The sequence below is a fragment of the Thalia democratica genome, chromosome 6, assembly GCF_965202585.1.
Source record: "Thalia democratica chromosome 6, ktThaDemo2.hap1.1, whole genome shotgun sequence".
In the NCBI taxonomy this organism is placed as follows: domain Eukaryota; kingdom Metazoa; phylum Chordata; class Thaliacea; order Salpida; family Salpidae; genus Thalia; species Thalia democratica.
In genome coordinates this window covers 56548484-56575683 of record NC_139170.1, presented here as the reverse complement: position 1 = coordinate 56575683, position 27200 = coordinate 56548484, and the positions used below count along the sequence as shown (strand labels likewise).

At 25.4% G+C, this 27200-nt stretch overlaps 1 protein-coding gene across 1 annotated transcript; it reads right to left on the bottom strand.

Annotated features, from left to right (window-relative positions):
- LOC145837969 (PDZ and LIM domain protein 7-like) lies at positions 1–24664 on the bottom strand. Its single transcript, XM_082945473.1, has 10 exons — positions 24563–24664; positions 23907–24058; positions 21704–21923; positions 21006–21470; positions 17582–17620; positions 14994–15097; positions 11529–11709; positions 6253–6373; positions 851–966; positions 1–565 (listed from the first exon to the last, which is right to left on the bottom strand). Exons 1-10 carry the CDS (start codon positions 24653–24655, stop codon positions 491–493), a joined length of 1566 nt encoding a protein of 521 aa, XP_082801599.1. The 5' UTR covers positions 24656–24664; the 3' UTR covers positions 1–490.
- Between the last annotated feature and the right edge of the window lie 2536 nt (positions 24665–27200).

Sequence of the window (27200 nt, the reverse complement as noted above, 5' to 3'; positions counted from 1 at the left end):
CAAAATAGCAAGAACGTTTATTACCTTAGAAAAACGACTCATCAAAAATTCGTTATTAACAGAATACAGCCCAATTATTTTATTAGTAAGAACGACTGAAAAATTCATACAAAATTAATAAAACTAGATACTTATTACTGATCGAGAAAATAAAAAACATCTTAAACTAAAGGCCACAATATTAAATTTTATCAAAAGTGACGTCAAAAATTAAACAACGAAACAATCATGATGTCATTCTCAATTTAATCACTTGAAAACATTGAAAATGTGCCATACCAAACTCATACAAATCATGATATGCAAGTTTTTTAAAAGGTTCTCTGATAAAAAGTTTTCGTTTTAAAAAGGAATGCAAAGAAATTTTCGACCGTGTTTTCTTTAAATCATTACAGTAAGAAAATAGTAATATCCAATTATGTGACATATCAACCAAGAATTACATCATAACTTTGATGTTATGACGTAATAATCACACATGACGTCACGATTAAGGGCAGTTAGCGCATAGAAGCGATCCGTGGCTGAAGTAGAACTGATTGCTTCTCAATTCCCTTGAACATTTCTGTTAAAAAAAAATTATACAAAAAACCGAAAAAGCTATAAGGAAATATGTAGTTTTTAATTCTTTTGAAATAAAATAAATTTAAAAAATTTAAACAAGTTTTAAGCTTTCACATCTAGCTTTAAAAAATATACTACTTAACTATAAAACAAATTTTATATTTCTAATAAAAAATATATAAATAACATGTATTAAAACAAACAAACTAACATAATAATATTTGATGCAAAGGTGATATTATTTCTTAAATATATAAATAATACTCAATTAAAACAAACAACTGACATGACATTTGAAGCAGAGGTGACAATAATTTTTGCCTTCAGTTTGAACGTAGTCACCACCAGCTCCTATGGAACATCCACAACCGTTGCATAAGATGCTGAACATTCTATCGTAACCTGTATACAATTTGTATTAACTAGTATAAGACAACCATTGCACAATATACTGAATATTCTATCGTAGCCTGTAAACAATTTGTTTCAATTAATATAAAACAACCGTTGCATATGATACTGAATATTTGGTCGTTGATGTGCATAATTTTTTTTTCAAATTATTTATATTTATTCTAAGTATTTAGAAACAACTATTGTTATTACACATAGCATTTTATCATACATGTAAACTTTAATTAAATTTACATAAACTTTAATTTATGAATTATTTTAATTAATATGGAAAATACACAACAGATAATAGTAAAAAAAATAGTGATAATAATGTTTCTATATCAAAACTTACTTCTAGTTATGAATACTGCTGTTTACAGTTTGAAATTTGTATGTCTTTAAAAAGTATTGCACCTAATCAAAATACCTATGTACGTACAGGGTTGCCACTCGTTTTTTCAAAAAATTTTCCAGGTTTTTAAAAATAAACATTTTTGGGTCTATTTTTAGTTTTAAGTTAATTTCTATAAAAAAAACTGTGTTAAATAGTACAAAAACATTTAAAAGATGCTGTAAAGTTACTTAAATGTGTTTTTTAATAAAAATTTTTTTGATGATGTCAAAAAAATCTTGTTTATATGATATTTTTTTTGTGTCAAATTGAAATTTTAGTACTGAAAATGTTAAAATTATTTAAAATTCCAGGTTTTTCCAGGTTCTTTGATCAAAATTCCAGGTTTTTTTCAAAATTTCTCAAATTCCAGGTTTTTCCAGGTTATTTTTGCCTAAATTGTCGAATTCCAGGTTTTTCAAGGTTTTTCAGGTTTCCAGGTAAAGTGGCAACCCTGTATGTAGCAAACATTTATAAAATTATAACACATCTTATTCTTAAAAAGGGAATCCAAACATAATCATTTTGATTTAAACCTAAATGTTTTAAACATATTATATACCATGTTTTTATAGTTATATTTTATATACTTTTATTTTTAATGTAACCTATTTTATATTTTTTATGTTTACCTAATTATAATCTGATAAAACATGGTTTTTCAAAAAAAAATTGTGTACATACATTGACCTTTACTTAGATTCGTTATTCCTTTATGTATATAACTTTTATTTATTTTTTTAAATAACCTTATTATGATCTGATAAAACATGGTTTTCCAAAAAACATTGTACACATGTACATTCAGACTTTACTTAGATTATTATTGTTTTATGTAGAAAACAAAAATATGTTTTTGTTTTCAAAAAAAAATGTTTTGCACTTGTTTAATATTTTTTATTACCTACATAAGTATTTATGTTTGTTGACTTAAAATACATTTTTATAAAGTTATAGCTTTTTAAAAGGTATTTTCGTACTTTTGGTAAGATAAGCTAGAAAACTTGGCAATAAGTACTTAAAAACATACACTCATAAAAACATTTCCTGTATAAAAATGTACTTCCAATAAAAAAGAGAGAAAAATTCAATCGTGTCAGTTCAATCTAAGTTTATTTTTATATCTTAATTGGTTGCTATAGCATTATAATCACAAAGCTGATAATAATTCTCAATATAAATTGTATAAAAACACAATTGTTTTTAAGGATAACAAAACAATAGGCAACAAGCTTATACAAGCTTTTAAAAGCTGAAATACTTAACTTTAATATACAAGCTAGTGTTAATAATAAGCTCTATATTGTTTGTTTTCTTTGTCAATTCTTATCTTATATCCTTTGTTTTTTGTGCTTTAAGTTTGTTTATTCAAGTTTATGTGGTTTTATTTTCACATAGTTAACAAAGTAACCGCAGTTTATATAAAAACCGGTTGTAATAAATTTAATTATTTCATAAAATAAATGATTTCACATAAATAGTCTAAGTTAGTGTACTTTTGTTGAATTTTATAAAACTTATTTGGTTCTAGTTAATATAAAATTTTGTTTTATTTTTGTTATAACTATTAACTTTTTATTTTTTTAAACAAAATTTAAAACAAATCTACATACTGATTTAATCTTTCAAAATGTTTTAACAATGGTATGTTTATAAAAAAATGATGTTAACTTCTTATCAAGATATTTCAAAATACGTGTGTAATTTAATCAAATTATATCTTGGTATTTCCAATTATAAAGTAATTATAGATCGTGGAATTTATGAATTTTTTAACTTAAATTTAGCGAACAAACAACACTATAATTTTACGACTTTATAAGGTATTAAAGGGCATATAGTTTAAAAATAGATTACAACATAAACTATAAAAACAAACAACTTTAAAACACCTATACTATGCTTCTTAAGTTTGAAGTATACTAACTTAAATACCTATCAAAACTGAATATTTTTTATAATTTTTTACATAAGGTTTGCTATAACAATAATAACGTTGTTAATTTACTAATTCAGTAAATTTTATGCAACTATATTGTTGCCTTTACAATTTCTAAAATATAGTAAATGCAGTTTTAGTATCAATTCTCACCAAAAAAAACAGCAGTTAAACAAAAATACGTTTTACTTACGCTTTACCCTATGTAAACCAAACAGCTAGCTTTAAAGAAATTTTTCATTTGATTTTAAGGATAACAAAACAACAGGCAACAAGCTTATACAAGCTTTTAAAAGCTGAAATACTTAACTTTAATATACAAGCTAGTGTTAATAATAAGCTCTATATTGTTTGTTTTCTTTGTCAATTCTTATCTTATATCCTTTTAAGTTATAAAAACTTCTTTCAGATATTTATTACTAACAAACAGTTTAAACAAACCAACACTTCTTGACAGATATATTTATTTAAAACAACATAACACATTGATATATGATTTCATTAATATTTATATTAATTATATTTATAATAAACAAACTAACATTTTTGACAGTATGGCATGCCGTCATTCACAATGAAACCGGTTTTATCGAAATTAACACCACAACTTGTGCAATTGAATATTAATTATATTTATAATAAACAAACTAACATTTTTGACAGTAGGGCATGCCGTCATTGACAATGAAACCGGTTTTATCGAAGTTAACACCGCATGAAGTGCAATTGAATATTAATTATATTTATAATAAACAAACTAACATTTTTGACAGTAGGGCATGTCATCATTGACAATGAAACCAGTTTTATCGAAATTAACACCACAACTTGTGCAATTGAATATTAATTATATTTATAATAAACAAACTAACATTTTCGACAGTAGGGCATGAAGTCATTCACAATGAAACCAGTTTTATCGAAATTAACACTACAACTTGTGCAATTGAATATTAATTATATTTATAATAAACAAACTAACATTTTTGACAGTAGGGCATACCATCATTCACAATGAAACCGGTTTTATCGAAATTAACACCACAACTTGTGCAATTGAATATTAATTATATTTATAATAAACAAACTAACATTTTTGACAGTAGGGCATGCCATCATTCACAATGAAACCAGTTTTATCGAAATTAACACAACATGAAGTGCAATTGAATATTAATTATATTTATAATAAACAAACTAACATTTTTGACAGTATGGCATGCCATCATTCACAATGAAACCAGTTTTATCGAAATTAACACAACATGAAGTGCAATTGAATATTAATTATATTTATAATAAACAAACTAACATTTTTGACAGTAGGGCATGCCATCATTGACAATGAAACCAGTTTTATCGAAGTTAACACCACAACTTGTGCAATTGAATATTAATTATATTTATAATAAACAAACTAACACTTTTGACAGTATGGCATGCCATCATTCACAATGAAACCAGTTTTATCGAAGTTAACACCGCATGAAGTGCAATTGAATATTAATTATATTTATAATAAACAAACTAACATTTTTGACAGTAGGGCATGCCATCATTCACAATGAAACCAGTTTTATCGAAATTAACACCACAACTTGTGCAATTGAATATTAATTATATTCATAATAAACAAACTAACATTTTTGACAGTATGGCATGCCATCATTGACAATGAAACCAGTTTTATCGAAATTAACACCACAACTTGTGCAATTGAATATTAATTATATTTATAATAAACAAACTAACATTTTTGACAGTAGGGCATGCCATCATTGACAATGAAACCAGTTTTATCGAAATTAACACCACAACTTGTGCAATTGAATATTAATTATATTTATAATAAACAAACTAACACTTTTGACAGTAGGGCATGCCATCATTGACAATGAAACCAGTTTTATCGAAATTAACACCACAACTTGTGCAATTGAATATTAATTATATTTATAATAAACAAACTAACATTTTTGACAGTATGGCATGCCGTCATTGACAATGAAACCGGTTTTATCGAAATTAACACCACAACTTGTGCAATTGAATATTAATTATATTTATAATAAACAAACTAACATTTTTGACAGTATGGCATGCCGTCATTCACAATGAAACCAGTTTTATCGAAATTAACACCACATGAAGTGCAATTGAATATTAATTATATTTATAATAAACAAACTAACATTTTTGACAGTAGGGCATGCCATCATTCACAATGAAACCAGTTTTATCGAAATTAACACCACAACTTGTGCAATTGAATATTAATTATATTTATAATAAACAAACTAACATTTTTGACAGTATGGCATGCCGTCATTGACAATGAAACCAGTTTTATCGAAATTAACACCACATGAAGTGCAGTTGAATATTAATTATATTTATAATAAACAAACTAACATTTTTGACAGTAGGGCATGCCATCATTCACAATGAAACCAGTTTTATCGAAGTTAACCCCACATGAAGTGCAATTGAATATTAATTATATTTATAATAAACAAACTAACATTTTTGACAGTAGGGCATGCCATCATTGACAATGAAACCAGTTTTATCGAAATTAACACCACAACTTGTGCAATTGAATATTAATTATATTTATAATAAACAAACTAACACTTTTGACAGTATGGCATGCCATCATTCACAATGAAACCAGTTTTATCGAAGTTAACACCACAACTTGTGCAATTGAATATTAATTATATTTATAATAAACAAACTAACATTTTTGACAGTAGGGCATGCCATCATTCACAATGAAACCAGTTTTGTCGAAATTAACACCACATGAAGTGCAATTGAATATTAATTATATTTATAATAAACAAACTAACATTTTTGACAGTATGGCATGCCATCATTAACAATGAAACCAGTTTTATCGAAGTTAACACAACATGAAGTGCAATTGAATATTAATTATATTTATAATAAACAAACTAACATTTTTGACAGTAGGGCATGCCGTCATTTACAATGAAACCAGTTTTATCGAAATTAACACAACATGATGTGCAATTGAAGCAACCGACGCACCAATGTTCGTCTAATGCACGAACTGCATCCTGTGATAAATAAGTAGTAATTAAAAATGTGTACAAATAAGTACTAATTAAAACGTGTACAAATAATTACTAATTAAAATGTGTACATATAAGTATTAGTTAAAATGTGTACAAATAAGTATTAATTAAAACGTGTACAAATAATTACTAATTAAAATGTGTACATATAAGTATTAATTAAAACGTGTACAAATAATTACTAATTAAAATGTGTACATATAAGTATTAATTAAAATGTGTACAAAGAAGATTGATTAAAAATGTGTACAAATAATTACTAATTAAAATGTATACATATAAGTATTAATTAAAATGTGTACAAAGAAGATTGATTAAAAATGTGTGCAAATAAGTATCAATTAAAACGTGTACAAATAAGTACTAATTAAAATGTGTAAATATAATTATTTATTAAAATGTTTACAAATAAGTATTAAATAAAAATGTGTGCAAAAATTTAAGCTGTAGGTAAACATCGGTAGTTAAAATATCTCAAAATAGTTTTAAGAAACACAGCCAGTTTATAATACAGCTATCAAACTAATAACACTATTATAACTATTTTTAGTTGTTTATAGTTCCATTTTAGTAAAACTATTATAAAACATGACTTTTTTTAATTGAAGATAACCAAGAAAAATTACTTAATTAGAAAATGTTCAAAATAATAAAATAAACCCTGACACAATCAACCTGAAAGATGGTTCAATTGTTTTAACAGACCATGGCTAACAAAAATCAAAAACTTTAAGATTAAGTTGTATTCCAAAAAGCTTGAAAATTTAATTAAATACTTTAAAATTTTAGAAACACTCATTAGCGTAAACTGCTGTCCTTATAAGTAAACAAAAAATATATATTTATTAAAAAATGTCACTCAAATTCCAAAACACACGTTAAAATTCGCCTTATTACAAAATTTATCTTAATAACATTTGTTTAAAAGCAAAAATTCAATTTTGTACATGAAAAACTTTCATCAAAAAAGATATACATGTATAGAATTAAAATAAAAATTGAAATAATATACACAAAATAAACTTTTGCTTTGAACAACTGTTTCTGCGTTCAATACGCGTCTTCAGTCAAGTTTTATTCAATGAAAAGCAAACTTTTAAAAACAGCAACAAAATTATATAAGAAAAATTAAGTTTTATGCTTAAAATATTAAACTTGGTTTTTTATTTTTGTGATTTACCTTTTTGATTTTTAAATAAAACTTAGCTAGTATTTAAAACTTAAAGCTATCATTAATTAATAACACAAAACTGAACTTACTTTTCAGTGTTACTTAAAGGGTAAATCTCACTTAATAAGTTTAAAATTTTTGATTAAACGTGATATAATTTACAGTAAATTGTAGTTATCTATATATATTACACAAGTAAAAAAGAAACAGGTATTTTTTTATACAGCCTTATAAGGTATATTATATTTTTGCATAAGCAATTAAAATATGTCTATCAAGCAAATTTTATCAAGTTTAATTTTATGTACTTTCTCATTAAGTCTGTTTTAGTTATGAAAACAAATTTAAAAACTACGCAAAAACCTTTGTGTAAACAGATAAAAAATTATGAATTTTTAAGCGTTATATAAACGTAAACAATACTAAAAATTTTACAAGCTGTTTTACGTAAAACATAAAAATGTCAAAAAATGTTTTACAACGAATCAAAACAGCGTTTTCATGTGAAACAACATTTGGAAATTCCAAACTTCAAAAATTTTAATTAAAGGTAAACAAACGTTTCTTTTTATCCAAACATTGTAAAGTGTTTAAAAATATGCTTCAGAAGTCATGTTTAAATTGCTCAAATGTGTTTATTTGAATTTTTATTTACTCAAGAAATGTTTGACTACTACAACAATTTTTTTTCTAATAACAAAGTAAATATTGAATATGGTTCAAAACAATGCAATTTAAACAACAATAGTTTAAAAGAATTTAAGTTTAATTTGCATTTTTTTACAAAGATTTGAATGTATAAACAAATCTAGTTATAAAAATGCTAACTTTCACATACAATCAATAAAAATTAATTTCATAAAAATATTTTAATTTAAATTTAGCGTTGAATACTAACGTGAACTAATTTAGAGTAGACATAATTCAAGCTATACACATTTTTTCTGCAAGACAAAATTATATTTTACAAACACTTTTTAGTTGGTATCACTTCTAATTTTGAAGCGAAACCTGCCGAATCGGCACGAAATGCTTTATGACGTAACAAAAGCGATCTAACATAACCATATATGGAAGTGTCGTTGTTCTCACTGCATTTGTGGGGAGAATTTCGAAAATCTCATTTTGATTAAAATCGCACGAAAAAGTTGTAATGAACAAAACCTCGATAAGAGACAAGTGCTTGAATGAAAAACTTTTAATTTTTTTTTGTGTTGTGTGTGGATTATGGGATTAAGTTATATTTTCTCTTTCTTCTTGTGGTTAATTGAGCACTTTAAACTCGTGGTATTACGCATGGATTATACGGGATTAAAATATAGTGTTTCCGACTGAGGCTAATTATGTGGAGCTAATTTGAGTAAATTGTTGGTTCCTAGTTTAAAATTTTAGTTTGTAAAAAAAAAGCATTGTTATAACTTTTTCTTTGAAATCTAATGTTTTTATGTATCAAATGTATTTATTTTATATTTTAAACACCTAAATATAAGAAAAATTTTAACAATCTATTTTTAAAAGTATTTTTAGATTTTTTCCAGAAATAGGTTTTTAAAGAAAACATTTTATTATGAAATATTAAAGTAAAATATCCATTAAAAAGCACCTAATTTAATTTGATGGTAATTGCTCTTTATTCAAAACTAAAGTGTCACTGATGTCGCACTAACATGATATACCGGGTCAATTTATTTCAATTCCATCATAACAGAGAGACACATTAAAAAATATCATAGCACATTAAGGTGTCAAAACAAAACCAACAAAATTTAATGGAAAATTTCACACGCACTTAAAATTTCTTTGAAGCAGCGAAAAATTTACACTTTTTTCAGAAAAAACACTCGAATGAAAGAACACGCCACTTCACAAAGAAAACTAACGTCGCAAAAATTCGCCACAATAACACTCGATTTTAGTGTGGAGAAAAAATTCAAGCTTTTTACTGTTGCAGTTATTACGTCATGATGTATTCGTCATAAATTTATTCTAATTTGTCGCGATTGAAAAAGCAGTAAAAATAACTTTTGCGTACTTGAGCTTGTGAGAACTTTAAGTGTTATTTCTACTTTAAAATTTTCAACCAAAATCAATTATGATAAGTTTTACTTTAATTTATCAAGTGTATTTTAATTTGGTTAAATATTAAACTTTTTTAGAACTATTAAGGATTTAGAACTATTATAACGGCTCAATTTATTTCCATTCCGTCATTACAGAGAGACACATTAAAAACTAAACAGCACATTAAGGTGTCAAAACAAGACCAACAAAATTTAATGGAAAATTTCACACGCATTTAAAATTTCTTTGAAGCTGCAAAAAATTTACACTTTTTTGAGAAAAAACACCCGAATGAAAGAACACGCCACTTCACAAAGAAAACTAATGTCGCAAAAATTCGCCACAATAACACTCGATTTGAGTGTGGAGAAAAATTTCAAGCTTTTACTGTTGCAGTTATTACGTCATGGTGTATTCGTCATAAATTTATTCTAATTTGTCGCACTCAATAAACAGTAAAAATAACTTTTGCGTACTTGAGCTTATGAGAACTATAAGGGTTATTTCTACTTTAAAATATTTCAATCAAAATCAATTATTTTTATTTTACTTTTGTTTATCAAGTGTTTTTTAAATTGGTAAAACTTTAAAATTTTAATACTACTATTAATGATTTTAGTATTACTAATGACATATAAATAAATCTGAGTTCGTTTTAAAAATAATTTTAGTATATTTTTTTTTTGTAAAAAAAATGTTTTATCAATGTGATGTAAATACATATACAAACCTAAAACAAGTAAAGTTACTTAAACTAATCGTGCAGAATTACGTCCAAGTATTTTCAAATATTAAAGTTCCTAAACTCTTTGTGCTTTTCAATTGGCTTACAATGAGCAATAGAACTATTTCGATTGACAATCAATTAGTTTATGTCGCAATACATTTGGAAAACAAATGATGTAATTCAATAATTTAAATGTATGACACACATTATGAAAATAAATCAAAATTCATTTTAAAAGAAGAAAAGTGCTCTTTAATGAGTCAATAATAAAAATTGCCATTGACTTAATTTATTTTTTTTTCTGAAGTTTTCAAAGTCTACATTTTGTAATGTTAAAGGTTTTTTCCTAGGGTCGTACTTTATTAAATTCTAGGATAAAACTTTTTAGTTTTTTCAAACTTAACCCTTTCGAATGTTAAAAGTGAAATAAAAAAGACATTGCAACTTTTTAGTAATCATACAATAATTTAATTTTTTTTTTGTTTTGAACTTTAGATCGTTTTTTTTTTTAATTTTAGCAACTTCAAAACCCATTTCGAAGCTTATTAAAGACAAAAAGTGTTATTTATTGAGTAAAATACAAGGAGTAGAAATTGACTTAATTTATATTTTTGAAGATTTAAACATCTTGAGATCAAAGGTTTTTCTAGTGTCAAACTTTATTTAATTCCAATCTGAAACCTTCAAGTCCTTTTAAGTTTAAGAGTGAAATTAAATTTAATATACAGTAAGATTTTAGTACTTATACAACTTATGAAAAATTCTTTACATTTGAACTTCAAAAAACCTCTTTTTTTTTCTGTTTTTAGCAATTTGCAAACCGTTCAAGTCTGACCAAATTACTATTTTAGCTTTTTAAATATCTATAACTAATTTATCTAGTAATCCAAACTTTAATCAGTTTAAACATATCAGCATTTCACTAAATTATAAGGAATTTATCAAAAAACCTTGAAATTTTCAAGTTAAAACTAATTGAACTAGAATTTAAAAAGACTTTAAAACACTCATTTACCTTCACACTATATTAAATTATTATAATAAATATATACAGTTAATAACGAAAACAAACCCTTTCAATATCCAAAACTTTCAAGTTACAACTAGTTGAACTTTATAATACTCAATTACCTTCAAAAAAATAACATTTATATATAAAACAAGAAACAAACACCAACCCCTTCAATATCCACCCCGCACTTTTTGCACTGCTTGGCGTAACTTCCCTTGTAGCAGGTTTCGCACAACCTCCTGCTTCCCTCGTTGACGAAGCCGCAGTCTTGCAGCAGCTTGTTGCACGCGTGGCAGGTGAAGCACTCCGGCATGTACGTCTTGTTCATAGCACTAACATATGCACCACTGTAAAGATGTATTATGTTAATTAGTTTATACTTAGGTGGGATAATGGTACGTCTTATTCATAGCTGATACGTATGCGCCACTGTAAGAGTTATTTATATTATTTTATTTTAATAATTAATCAGAAATACGTCTTGTTAATAGCAGATACGTAAGCTCCACTGTAAAGATATATTGTGTTAAAATAATTTTTGTTTATTTTTACTAGTTTAATGTTTATAGTTGGTAATATCTAATGTGAAGCATTCCGGCATGTAAGTCTTGTTTATAGCTGATACATATGCGCCACTGTAAGAGTTATTTATATTATCTATTTGTAGTAAATAACAAGAAATACTTGGGTGTAATAATGTTATGTAAGTTTTGTTCATAGCACTTACATATGCACCACTGTGGAAAAAATATTTATATTATTTATTTGTAGAAATACTTAGGTGAAATTATGTTATGTACGATTTGTTCATAGCTGATACGTATGCACCACTGTATAAAAATATTATGTTAATTAATTTAATTGTGTTTATTTTTACTAGTTTAATGTTTCTAGTTTGTAATATACAATGTGAATCAATCCGGCATGAAAGTCTTGTTTATTGCTGAGACATATGCGCCTCTGTAAGAGTTATATATATCATTTGTTTGTAGTAATTAATCAGAAATATTTGGGTGAAATTATGGTAAGTATGTCTTGTTCATAGCTGATACGTATGCTCCTCTGTGGAATTATTTATTTAATTTATTTGTAGTAAATAATTAGAAATACTTGCGTGTAATTATGTTATGTACGTCTTGTTCATTGCTGATACGTAAGCGCCTCTGTGAAATTATATAATGTTAATTAGTTTTATTTTGTCTATTTGTAACATGTAAGGTTATTTGTTTTTAATTATTTAATGTTATATAATGTGAAGCATTCCGGCATGTACGTCTTGTTCATTGCTGATACGTATGCTCCTCTGTGGAAAAATTTATTATTTGTTTGTAAATAATAAGAAATACTTGGGTGAAATAATGTTATGTACGTCTTGTTCATAGCTGATACGTATGCTCCACTGTAAAGATATATTATGTTAAAATATTTTTTTTTACTAATTTTATGTTTATATTTGGTAATATACAATGTGAAGCAATCCGGCATGTAAGTCTTGTTCATAGCTGACACGTATGCGCCTCTGTTAAGATATATTATGTTTAAATAGTTTATATATGGGTGAAATTATGTTATGTACGTCTTGTTCATAGCACTTACATATGCTCCTCTGTGGAAATATATTTATACTATAAATCAGTAGTAGTAATTAATCAGAAAAACTTGGGTGAAATAATGGTATGTATGTCTTGTTCATAGCTGAGACGTATGCGCCACTGTTTAATTATATTATGTTAATTAATTTCATTTTGTTTTAAAACAATCTGGCATGTACGTCTTATTCATAGCTGATACATAAGCGCCACTGTGTAAATATATTATGTTAAAATAATTTTAGTGTGTTTATTTTTACTAGTTTGATGTTTATAGTTGTAAGTATTTAAGGTGAAGCATTCCGGCATGTATGTTTTGTTCATAGCTGATACGTATGCTCCACTGTGGAAAATCATTTACATTATTTATTTGTAGATAATATAATCAGAAAAACTTGGGTGTAATAATGGTAAGTATGTCTTGTTCATTGCGCTAACATATGCGCCACTGTGGAAAAACATTAATTAATTTTTTCGTGTTTATTTTAAATTAATCGAACATGTACGTCTCGTTCATTGCTGATACATATGCACCACTGTAAAGATATATTATGTTAAAACAATTTTAGTGTGCTTATTTTTATTAATTTAATGTTTCTTATTTGAAATATATAATGTGAAATTATATATTACATCATGATATATATTGTTTAGTGCATATATAAATTATATAATTAAGTGTTATTTTTATATATTAAGTGAAACATGTTTTGTTAATTGCTGATACATATACACCACTGTTTATTATGTTTTTTTTTCCATTGTATATTTAACATGAAACATTCTGGTATACATGCTTTGTTCATAGGTGATTTGTTTACTTCACTATAGGGATTTATTAGAGTATTTAGTTTTTAAACAAATTATTACCTGCACCACATAAAATACACCCAGGAGTAAATTTTAAATTTAAGTATACAAGGTCTGATCAAAATCTTATATACTTTATACCAGGGTTTCCCAAAGTGGGCCAAGTGGCTCCCTTGGGGGCCATGACAGATACTCAAAGGGCCATGAGCACTAAATCTAAAAGGCATGAGGTCATAACTTGAAACTTATACTAGATATTCTGGAGTGGCAGATAATAAGCAAAAAAAGGTCTTAGCTGTTTTAAATGGTTGATTTTTGAGTAATCTTGATGAAGAACATAGCTATTTAATTTATCTAAAGGGGGCCGTTTGAAAAAAAGTTTGGGAAACCCTGCTTAAGATTAATTTTATGATTCAAGACTAGTCTATTTAATAAAAAAAATTAACTATATAAAAATAAAAAATGTAGTCTTTAATAAAAAATTCAACCAAGTCTGAGAGTGAGTATAGCTTATTCTTAATACTAATAATACAAACAGACAGGTTTAAAGTATACTATTTTATTTCAAAGTTAAAAGAGTTTTGTAAATAATTTAGAAATGTTGACTTAGCTATACAATACCATAATGTTTTATTTCTTTGGAATTAATATTTATTTTGCATTTAATTAAATATTAAGTTAAAAACTACTGTTCTACTTTGAGGTCATAAATAACTTATCTATAATAAAAATTAGTGTCCATCATGTTACAGAAATTGTATTAATTATTTATACGATAAATAATTCTTTGTTTGTTTATTCAAGTTTAAATTAGTAGCATGAGAAGTTTTTGAAAATTGTTTTAGAGAAAAATTTATGAATAAATAATTTGAGCACTACTTGAAATGTACTTGAACTTCATTACTAACTAAAGTGGATTGACTTAAAATATGCTAAAAATAAAAGTTTAAAATAACATAACTTTATTTGGTTTAGTATTCATACTAAAATTTATGGACCTACTTATACAAAAGATTGTTATTAAATAAACTTACCGATACAAATTATCATTAAATATATAAAATAAACTTTCAGAGTTCAGCTTATATTCTTACAAATAACTACTTCAGCAATAAAAACTTGCATAATTAGAAACATTGTAGGAAATGTTTTTTGTATATAACTTTTTAAATATATTTTAATAAATATCATTACTTTATTTAAGTAATTAAAAATTCATATTAATAACTAACGTAATTTCTTGCAGGCACTCAGCACATATAACTTTATCTTTAGCAGATTTTGATGGAAATTTATTTTGTGAAGGTACATCGTCATCACGTTTACCACTGTTTGGCTGTTTTATTAATAAATATCAGTAAAACAAAACATTTTTTACATTAGAGAGAATTTTCAGTATAACTATTAGAAACTATTAGTTATTAGTATAACTATTTAAGCACTCATCATCAATTTTACAATTTTGAAACATCGGTATGACAAAGTATAACATTAAAAAAATACATGATATGAAAAACAGAAAAACAAACAACATATAGTTAATTAATCTTATTTAAAAAAAAATTGGATTTACCTGTATCCGTTAGTTTAAAAAAGTAAATCACAGACAATATTTATTTGATGACAGTTAATCATTTATTTTAGACTAAAGTTTTGGTCTTCACACTTAGCAGATTTTAGTGTTTCAAGTTATATAAAATGTAGATATAAAACTATCTGCTTTTAGCTACTTAGTGAGTATTATACGTAATACTAATTTTTAGGAACTAAAAACAGAAAAAAATAACAAAACAAAAACAACGAAAACACAAAAAGCAACTTAACTTACAGCCAAACTAAATTAAGTTTAAAAATAAATCAACCAATATTCTGTCAAAAACCTAAGAAATTTTGTACTTTAAAAACTTCAGCAAAAAACTACAACAAAAAAACTAACTGGAAATCTTTGAGACAAGAACCTAGGCAGCATTTTTGATATATAAAACTAGTAACAATTTTCAAATAAAAGCTGGTAGCTGTGCAGAAGATACAAGCAAATGAAGACAGTTCGTGCGCAGAAATACCAATATCGTATTATGACGTCACAACGAAACAAGTAAAATGAAAGCCACAACATGCGAAAGCCGTTTCATAATTAATGAGGCAAATGTTTTCATGAAAGGGGATTTTTTGTTGTGTAGTTATGTAAATTTATATTTGAGGTGTAATAAAATGAGTAGTTGTATAATAAGAAAGCACTGATTATTACAGTGGTGATAATAAACAATATAAACAAACAACTTATGATACAAACGAAAAGTCTGTGTAAATTTCATTTACAATTATTAAAGTAATAAAAATCAAGTAATTCGCATGATTTAATAGCGATTTTGCATAAAGTAATTTATAATAGTATTTTTACCATAGAAACTTAACAATTATTTAGAAGCCTTTTGTAAATGACGGACCTGGCTTACTACAAAATTAATGCTGCGGGCTGTTTAAACATATAGTAACAAAAAAAAATCATGTAAATTTTAATGAAAATATCATTAAAAGAAGTTGTGTAGTACTTTTTTTTTTACTTCGAAGATACGTCATTGAAATGCACAAGTTGTATTTTATTATTACGTCAATGGTCAGATAATTTGATTGACGTAATTTTTTGAAGCTTTTGTGCTTTAATTTCATGTATTTCATGTAAGTAATTCAAATAACAGTGTACTTTATTTTAATTATTAAATTTATGCAACACACTATGTTAAACTTCGTAACTAATTATTGAAACTGTTTTGGAATGGTGGTATAGAAAGTTTAAATTTAATCACACCCACATTTTATTATATCAATTTATAAACAAACTTTTTTATTTATAAAGTCGGCTGAAGTATATTAGTGCAGAAAATAAACAAAACTTTTGTTTATTTTTATGTTATCATGTGATTTTAACATGTTAAATTCAACACGGAAAAGCTTTCAAAATTATGTTTGTTGTTTTAATGTACAATTTTAAGATTTTAAGAAAAACTCTCAAAACAAAACATCAAACATTTTCAGGTAAAATAGTTTTTGCTTTTCATGAGAAAATTTTCTTGTAAACTATGTAATAAAATATTAAATCTTGATGTTATATGACAACATATATTACATAAAATATGGTTTATATACTAAATGTTGAAATTTTTTTTTTGAGCAGAAGTTAGAATTTAACTAAAAAACATCTGGTTACTTGTAACTAATCTTAAATAAAACATTTTGGAATAACTAACTTTTGTGTTTTTTATCTTAACTATTTACGTTCTATAAGTTTTTCAAGCTATATAAACATAAACACAGCATCAAATACATTCTAATGTAAAACACTTATGTCTTTTCAGAAAACATTTTTATGTCATAAAGCAATAAATCTAAATGCCATGTGACAGCATGTTTTACATGAAAGTGTTGTTTTTATTTTAATGTTGATGACTTGATTCTTTTTGAATATGAGCTAGAATTTATTTAAAAATATCTGGTTACTTAAAACCGATCTTGAAATATTTTTTAAAAATTATTTTAAAATAAAAATTTTAATGTTTTTTATCTTAACTATTAACACTTTATAAGTTTTAAAAATAATAATAAAAACATAACACAACAAATGTTTTTCATGAAGAACAATGTTTTTTTAAAGATTTTCATGTCATAAAGCAACAAATCTAAATATCATATGACAGCATGTTTTACATGAAAATATATTTCATAATTCAGCTCAAAAACTTACTTTTCACAAATACACTTTAGTTCTACAAAAAACTATCGTACAATATTTTTTTTATTACAAACAAACAATGAAACTCACAGTAGCAACAAAATCTGGTGGTGAATCGCTCCTCGGTTTCTGTTAATGTATTTTTAAATTAGTATCTTTTTAATGATAAAACTACAGCTTTTTCACAATTCAAGTGATATGTACTAGTTTAAAATATGCCTTAAATAAAACAAATAACTACTTTTTAAGCATTTGTACAAAAAATGTTAACATTTTAATTTAATTTCGCCAAAATAAACCTACTAGATTAGTTTATAAACACAAAGTCTAAATCATCAAACAAAACTTATATATTTTGCTTTTAAATGTGAAACTTTAAATAACTAAAAATAAAATAAAAAATATCATAGTACATCCAGCGTATAACTATCAAAGCAAAAAAAGACAATTAATTGGAATATTTAATAGTGCACGTTCGTTGTTTAAAAAATTTTCAATTATTTTTCTAACACAAACCAGCTGCATATATTTTATTAAATACGAAAATTAATCAGTGCATGTGATTTGTCATTTAAAAGTACAATTTATGACGTAAATAAAATAATAATCATTTCCTATGCTCATTTCATTAAATAAAATATACTAAAAATAAATTGGCACAATAATTAGTTCATTTTCTTACAAATTTCATGAACCTTGATTAATTGCATGCCAGGTTATTTAAAGTTTTAATTTCAAATACAAAACACAAGTTTAAATATGCAATTAAACTTAGTTTATAACTTTGTGCCAAAAACTTAATAAGAATTTATGTAAAAGAAAACTTTTTCGAGAACATTTTTAATCTTTTATAACATTTAGTTTAAAGGACAATGAAAATGTATGTTGAATGATGTGTAAAAATATTTAAATCCAAATTAGCTCACAAACAGTGATATAAAATTTCTATGTTTATATTTAATTTTTTTAACGCAAGTAAAAACATAAAGTAGTTTGTACAAAACATTTTTAAGGCTTTGTAAACTTTTTAATAACTGTTTAAAAACAGTTTAAGGAGATGAAAACTATGTACTTAGTACAAATGGTTATTTAGCTATCCGAATACATCTTATCTAGCTTCATTATTTCCGTTCAGCAACCTTAAATATGCATTAAAGTATTCAGTATTCAGATAAGGTTACATAACAGTAATAAATCAATATTTTAATCTCCAAAAAACATTCCACTGCGACAATAACCCATTGTTGACAGAATTCACTATACAATGGGCTGTAGTAACATTTTATACAGAAGCTTTTATTCCCCAGACATTTTGCTTGTGATAAAAGAAAACAGACCGCTATTAATTAGATTAAAAGTTCGTTGTTTCAGTTGTAATTAGAGTTCGGTTGCTAATGGAAGTTTATTTTAGATGGAGTTACTTCATATTTGTTTTTAAGATTAGAAGAAAAATTTTGATTTTTTTTAAGTTAAACGAGTTAGATAGCTTTGTTGCTCGAATAAAATATAGATAGTGGGTCTTAAGGAAATTTTGTATGTTTTACTCATTAGGATTAAAATATCTTATAATTTTTATAACACACTAACAAAAAACTTTTAGAAGTTTGAAAAAACTTTGAAATTGTAAAATGAACATTGTATCTGAATATATACTGTAAAAATATTGAAATATATCCACTGGTTTTCGTAACAACTGCATAATTATAAAGGTTTTAAGGTAGCTAAGTTTTAGAAATCAGAAAGTTTTATGTACTATATATATACCAGGTAAATCAATGTTTGTTAAAAATATTAGTTTTATTGTTCTCCATCTGTTTTATAAAAACTTCAATTAACATGTACTAAATTAAATACTTTTTGACATATTGAATTATTAATGACGTAATAAGCATGTCTAGACGGTTGGTAAGTAATTTATATAAAAATAATAGTGTGATCAATCAAGTTCAAGTTGACATACCAAGTAATTGAGAAACTTATGACTAGCTCTCTAATGGTTTTCAAAATAAGTTTTTAGAAATCAAATCAGATAAATTTACATGGTTAGAATTGTTATTAAAGTATTCGATGGCTTTACATTAATTTAAATTAAACTATATAGTTTAAATTGATAACTTGTTATGCAAGTTTTTATTGAGGTATTTGATGCTTTAGGTTAATTTTAATTAAACTATAAAGCTTAAAGGTTTTAATTTGTTATGCAAGTTATTGAAATTAGTTTAAACAAGTTATAACCATAAGCACAAACATAAATTAGCTTTTTATTAACATAAATTAAATACTTGTGTACAATCTGTTATGGCGAAATAAAATTAGTTATTTTAAACTAAGTTAATATCACTTTCGAAGAGTTAAGTTTGTAACATTAGCTTTATAACCTTGCTTTCTCATGTCATAAGGCGTATTATTAAATCATTGTGTCAAAATATATTTTCATTATCTAACTTAATTTAAATAGATTTTATTTCACATATTAAAGTTGTGACAATGAAATCTAACCTTTATTTTATAAAAATAAATGTTTTTTTATATTTTAATTAAAACAATTCAATGCTTAAAAGTGGTTTTAATGAGTTTAATGTTAGGTTTACTCAAGTAAGGCATACCTAGATGATGAGTAATTAGATAAACTTTTAAAGTAATACTATATATGACTAATACAAATTACGACATAATGCCGTAATTTAACTTTATAAGGTACTTTTAAACCTTTTTTTCCTTTAATTTAATCAAATATGAGCTTATTATTTTCCATACACTCTATTCTTATGTTACAAATTCTTCATTTTGAAAGCTTAATACAGTGAAAAAATGTTAAATTATAACACTTTATACTTTTTCAAAGCATCAATTCCAAGAATAAATTTAGTTATAAAATAAAGTTTCAAACACTTTTAAAGAACAGAAATTACTTCAAACATACTTTTACTTCACTAGTTAGTTCATGAAACATTTTTATTACTTATAGTAGTAATAAAGTTTTAAAAGCAGCAGAGCTTAATAAGTATTATAATAAATATTTTAAGATATAAACAAAGTATTGAAACAGGAACATACTTTTATATTATTTTAAATTAAAATCTATCTGTATGCGTTGTTTATATAATTTTAACTTAAAACTAACACTTGAAGCATTTTTAACACTTAACATTCTTCATTCAATTTAATTAATTAAAACAATAATCTTTTAAAAATTTTACATTACTACTTATAAATTAAACTTAATTATTATCAATTTCTTAACATTCTTCATTCAATTTAATTAATTAAAACAAAAAACTTTTAAAAATTTTACATTACTACTATATAAATTAAGTTTTAATTTCTTAACACTCTTCATTCAAATTAATGAAGTACTCAATAAAGCAATAGCAGCAGCATCACCATTATTAACAGGTGAATTTTTTAATAAAAATCTTATCAAATAACATAAGAAATATATATAACAAGACTTTAATTATTTTAGATTATGTGAACAGATATATATTTTTTAGAATTTATAAACCAAACTAACGGCAGCAGCAGTATTATTAGCAGTAGCAAGCGGACTCTTCACTGGAGCAGCTGGAGATTTGTAAGCAGCAGGAGGTGACTTCACTGCAGGTGACTTCACTACGGGTGAACTAGCAACTGGTGAAGATTTGGCAACTGGAGAATTGTCACCACCCTGTTTGTTAACACTATCAGCAGCAAGTGGTGCCACAACAGGGGATTTTCCCTTGTTTACGTCATCCTGCATGATCAGATCAGCCAATGAGGGGGTGGGTCCCTTGTTCCTGGGCCACGACGGGGGCTTGTACGGGGCAGCAGATGATTGAACGGGTTTGACAGGTGCAGCGTTTTCCTTGGCAACAGTTGGGCTGGTTTGCTTGGCAACAGTGGGTGGCTTGTAGGATGCGACGTATTTGGAGGGTGTTGAGTTTTCTTGGGGTTTCTTGGGCTTGAATGGAATGGCACTGACAAAATTTGAAGTTGCAACCTTAAAAAAGAAGTTAAATGTTCAATTCTTTGTGAGGATTTTTACATAAGGATAGTATTTGAGTGCTTTAACTTTTGATTAGTTTTACTTTATGTTTTAAACCAAAAAAAAACAGATCATATTACTTGTCACTAATATAAATACATTTGAAAATGAATCTGTTTAATTCACTCTTACAACTTAATTTATTTTATAATTCTTTATTATAATTGTAAACTATTATTTTGTTTTACCTTAGGAGCAACAGCAATAGGGGGAGGTGGGGGAGGGGGAATCGAAGCAACTGTCGGTGTCGGAGGATCAGGAAAATTTTGGGGTGGAGGTGGCAAGTTGTCAAGAAGATCCGATGGTGGTGGGGGAAGGTCAATGACGTCAGTTGGTTTTGTGCCATCATTTTTGATTGTGACGTTGCTCATGTTTGATGTCAGCTTTGTCATGGGAAGATTGTGCTTGCTGTGTTCATGTTTGAAAAATAAGTATTGACTGATTTATTTTTGTTTTAGTTTTTAATTATTTTTATTTTAATTGTTAAACCAAAAAAAATTGAAAAAATAAATTGTCATAACAATATTTTCCATAAAATATATTTCCTATGAGCAAGTTTTTAGAATTAATCATGTGTGTATGCTATCAACAGTTTGCAACAAGTTCTTGAAATGTAACAAGAACATTTCATGTTAAAAAAGTATGTAAACATGACAACTTTAATGTCTTACATTTGGACAAAAAATATCAAATCCTTGTATTCAAAGTTTTTTGAACATAATCATTTTAATGACTTTAAAAAAATTCTTAAAAAAATTTGTTCGAACTGTTTTCTTTTCTAGAATTTAAATTATTTTGTGTGTAGCAAAAAACTTAAAAATAAGGCCTACTTATTTATTTATTGACACAACTCAAAAAATATTTTTATGCTAAAATATTTTGAATATTTTTTGTATCATTGCAATAGTATGCGCACATAATAAGTGTTACCAAAGTTCTATAAAACAATGATTGATTAATATAAATAAGACCTGTCACAAAAAGGCTGGAAAATTTCACAAGTAAAAAGTTTTCAATTTCAATTTATTCAAGTTTTTATTAAACTGCAAACTCTATTCACAATCTTAAGATTACTTGAACAAACATAAAACATTTTTGTACATGTGAAAATGTGTGTAGCAGACTTGCTGACATGTAAATAGCAAACAGTCTGGCATTTAGTCTGACATTTAATAACATGCTACACAAACATAGACTAACAAGCTTCAGTTTGAGAAAATTTAAAATTAAAACAGTTTTATTATCAAGTGTATGTTTTCTATATACAGTTTTTTTTTTCAACAATAAAACACAAAGTTTGGTGTTTTCATGCTGCTTTTAGTTTTAAATGACTTAATTTGCAATTTTGAGGAAATTATGCTGTATAAAAACCCAACTACAAACATTTTATTGAAGACAATTTTGAAATTAAATATGCACGTTTTTGAACTATAATTACACAATACTAAGTTAATTTGTTTGTTAGAACTTTTGTTATAATGTAACGTATTTTATACAATTTTTGATATAAATAACTTGTGTGTAGTTCAAAATGTTTGTTAGAAAATAATGAAAGTTTTGAAAGCAAGTATGTGGCCACCTTTTGAAATTATAAGTTGTAACACTACTTATTTGACAAAACTTTAACTTTGAAATGTGTTTGTTGTTTGAATCATAAGTTATTTTTATTCTTTCTGTGATTTTTTGCTATCACTTTGTTCAAAGTGTTTAAAACACTAATATGTACTTGGTTTATAATATGATGAAACCAAATGTTTTTAATTTAAAGTATAACTGACTGTATTTTAAATGTGTACAAGTTATACAATTTTGATTGATCAGTACAATTCATCATTTTTATGTACATGTCAAAATAACTTGTAAAACTTATGTGAAAATTTTCTGTTTTTAAAAACATATCTTACAATAAGTATTTTATCTTCAAAACAAATAGCTTGTTTTAAGTATTTAATTGTTTCAAACTAAAACTATGAGAAAAAAAATAGCTTTATTTTGGTCTAATTAATTCAAACCCAAACACTTTTAAAATATGTTTTAATCTTAAGCTACAAAACATTTTCTGTTGTAAAAATTATAATTTATTATTTCAACCTAAAACATTTATTATTACTAATAGCTAAACATTTTATGCAAGAAGAAATAAAATTATGAGTTATGTTATAAGCTTAATTTTAAATGGTTTCATGCTCTCAACTTAAATATAGAATTAAAAAAGATTTTTTTTTGTAAACCATTTATTAAAAATTTAGTTTTAGTTGATAAAAGTATAAACAAAATTACATTATTTATCTAATCAAAATAAAAAGTTGCATCAACTTATTCAAATTTGAAAGATAATACAATAACAATTATATGTACTTATGTATTTATACTCTCAATATACATTCTAACCTCTCAACTTCAATAATAAGCATGGTTCCAGCATTCTTCACAGCGTTTTTAGCTTGATCGTGGGTCATCATGCTTGCATCTTCATTGTTAATAGACAATATTTCATCTGTAGCCTTCAAACCAGCCACATCTGCCTTGCCACCAAATGTTGTCTGCAATTATTTTTTTTTAAGTTATTGTGAAAAATAATTATCTTTTTAGTAAAACAAGCATGATATCCATTTATTTGTATTAAAACCTTTGACTATAGAGAGTTTATAACTTTTTTTCTATAAACGTTAGCTTGCATTTCACATTTTGAACTTTTTTAAGAAAAAAAACAACATTATCCCCACACATTCCCTTAAATAATGTTTAAAGTTATAATAATATTGTCTGAATAATATAAGTACTTATTACTGTTAAATTTAATTTAACCACAAACAAGTTTTACTGATATGTTTAATCAGGTAGTTTAATTGATGTCTAATTTATAGAATTTTAGTATTGTTAGCTAAAAAAGTTGTTTAAGTAAGTCCTTAATAATGTAAAACTACATATTATTTTTTTAAAATAAATACTTACTTTATTTTAAATAGAAGGTGTTTTAAGGAAAAAATTTTGAAAAAGGGTAACATAATAGAAACTGTTATTAGGAAAATAAAAAATAAACAAACCTTTGAAATAACCAGCTTGGTCCTGTGGTCGTATCCACCAACAATTCGGAAACCCCATGGGCTACCACCTCTCAATGTTACTACTTTCTTCATATTATTTAATAATCTGCATTGATATAGTTTTTCAAGTTTTATATTTTTTAAATTCTATTACAACAAGTAAACTGGGTTTTTTCTCAAGTTAGCGTTTCCCTTTTCTTTCATAATATAAGTTGTATACATAAAAATACATCTGTACTGTATTTAATACAAATACTGGCTTAAAAATTTCAATGTTACTACTTTCTTCATATTATATATATAAATCTACAATTTATTTTATGAAGAATTTTATAAAGTTTTACTTCCGTAAAAAAATGTTTATTAAGGGCATAGGGGGGGGGGGTAAACACCCTTTTTTGGTTTTTGATTTTATTTTATATAGTTTTTACTAAGCTACAAAGTGATTTATACAGATTTAAAAAAATCATAATAATTTTTGAGATATAGCTGGTCTAAGTTGGAGGCAACAATAGGTTCCTTATGGAAGGCGCAAACTAAATACAAACTTTATTGTGACTAAATTGTTTGAATTAAGTTACACAAACAAATAAAAATACTATGATCTGAACTTTTATAAGTTAAAAACAAAATCAAACACTAGATTTAATTGAAGTAAATATATTTAGTAGGTATTTCTCACAACAAGCATTAAATAAAACCATTTACTCATCAATCTTACCTTAAACTAAATTTTTTAAAAATGATTAATACAGCATAAACCATTTATATACATCAAAACATTAACTATTCATATAAATTTTTAAAGGATTATTATAGAATTGTTTTTTAAACACTAATAACATGACTTTTTTAAAGTGCCAAGTATAATACTTTCATGTCTAGTATAGTTCTTTTAAATTATAACTTTTATAAACCAAATTTATTTCAATTAGTTTTACTTAATACTTGCTTACTTAATGTTTCATAATTTCATAAACAAGTTTCTTAAGTAATTTATTTTAATTTGTTATTGCTAAGCTTTTTTTAAACATTTCAAGACTGGTTATTTAACTGTTTTCAAATAGGTATTAATTTATTAACATTCAATAATTACTTAAAAATTGTCTAGGTTTGCATTATTTTTTATTATGTAAATATACCACATTTTCCATATAATTAACCAAGCTTCAACTTAAACTTTTCTGAATTTACAAATTTTTTTTGAAGTGTCAACATTATGTACTTAAATTGTATTTATTAGCTCATAAAGCTAAAAAAAATTTCCAAGTTGGGAAAAGAAAAAATTAAAAAAATATAATAAGGATGTGTCTAGTTTATGTTAGTTTGTATTGTAAAATTTTTAAATAAATTACTTTTTTTAGAGTTCAACTGTAAATCTTTTTTATTTTCAAAATAAGTTCAACAGTTTAATACCTTCCTATAACAACTGATTCTTTAATTTTCAAGGATTTTCTCTTAGTACTACATAAACTCTTGTAAAAACTAAAACTTTACTTTTGGATAGTTTATTTCAACAGTAACAAATAAAGTTCCAAAATTGATTTGAGAAAGAAATTACAAATTTTTTCTTACTTATTTTGTTTACTTATTTACTTAGTTTTGGCCTTCAAAATTGTAGCCTAACAATGTTTCCTAAATAGATAGCAATTATGCCACTAAGCCACTGTTTTAAGACAAAGTTTAATAAAAACACTTCAAGAGATACATTCAATTTGTCAAGCACAAAAGTCCTGATGACTGCTTGGAAAACTCTCTGAGCTGCAATTTGCAGAATTTAAACTCAGTGGTCAACACATACACAAATATACAGATAAACTTGTTTTGATGTAACCTATATATTGTTTTGTAAAAGTATGGACAGTTACACTTTGAACTATTGTTTCAGAAAAAGACTTACACGTGTAACATTAGTAATCTTTTAAAATTTATCCATGAAACCACATATTTTAAACCACATATAAAATTAGCTTTTGTTTATGATCAATTCATATCAACTCTATGTGGCTACAAACAATTAAAAATAACAGATTTATTTTATTTTTAATACAAAAACTTTTTGTTGTCTTTTCAGGAAGTGCTAACAACAAACAGTACCATAAGTTTTATTTGTAAAAAAGTTTAGTGCTGAGTGCAAAAGCTTTTTTTCACATTTCTCATTTGTATTTCCATTTTTGGTAGCACACGCTAAATTGAACATTTTGGCTTTTTTGAAACAAAACACTATGATTAGAAATAAAGTTTCCAAAAACTTTCATGTTTTATATGTTATTAGAAATTGAAGGAAAACTAGTACATTTTTAAGTAAACTAATAAATTTGGTTTACCTCTTGTTTTCATATGATTAGTTAACTTTTGCTCAAAAACTATTTTGACTAAACAAAAATTAAGTTTGGACAAAATTTATCTTATAATAATTTGATTGAGCATTAAAAACCAGTTTTCATTTTTCAATGGCTTGTGATAAAAAAAAAACTTAAGACCACAAAATATTAAACCTGAGAAAAGAAAAATTAAATATATAAGTAAAGCAATGTACGAAACAAAGTTGAGCTTAACAGCCGAGTAATCAAATTAAAACTATTTATTATGTCCTGGACAAGACGTTTTAATGTATCGAATTGGTGTGCGACAGACA

Excerpts from the sequence above, each read along its gene's own strand:
- LOC145837969 (XM_082945473.1), bottom strand. The coding sequence starts at position 24,655 with ATGAAGAAAGTAGTAACATTGAGAGGTGGTAGCCCATGGGGTTTCCGA. Across the intron at positions 24,059-24,562 it reads CCAAGCTGGTTATTTCAAAG|ACAACATTTGGTGGCAAGGC; the intron begins GTTTGTTTATTT and ends AAATAATTGCAG. Across the intron at positions 15,098-17,581 it reads CACCAGATTTTGTTGCTACT|CCAAACAGTGGTAAACGTGA; the intron begins GTGAGTTTCATT and ends TTAATAAAACAG.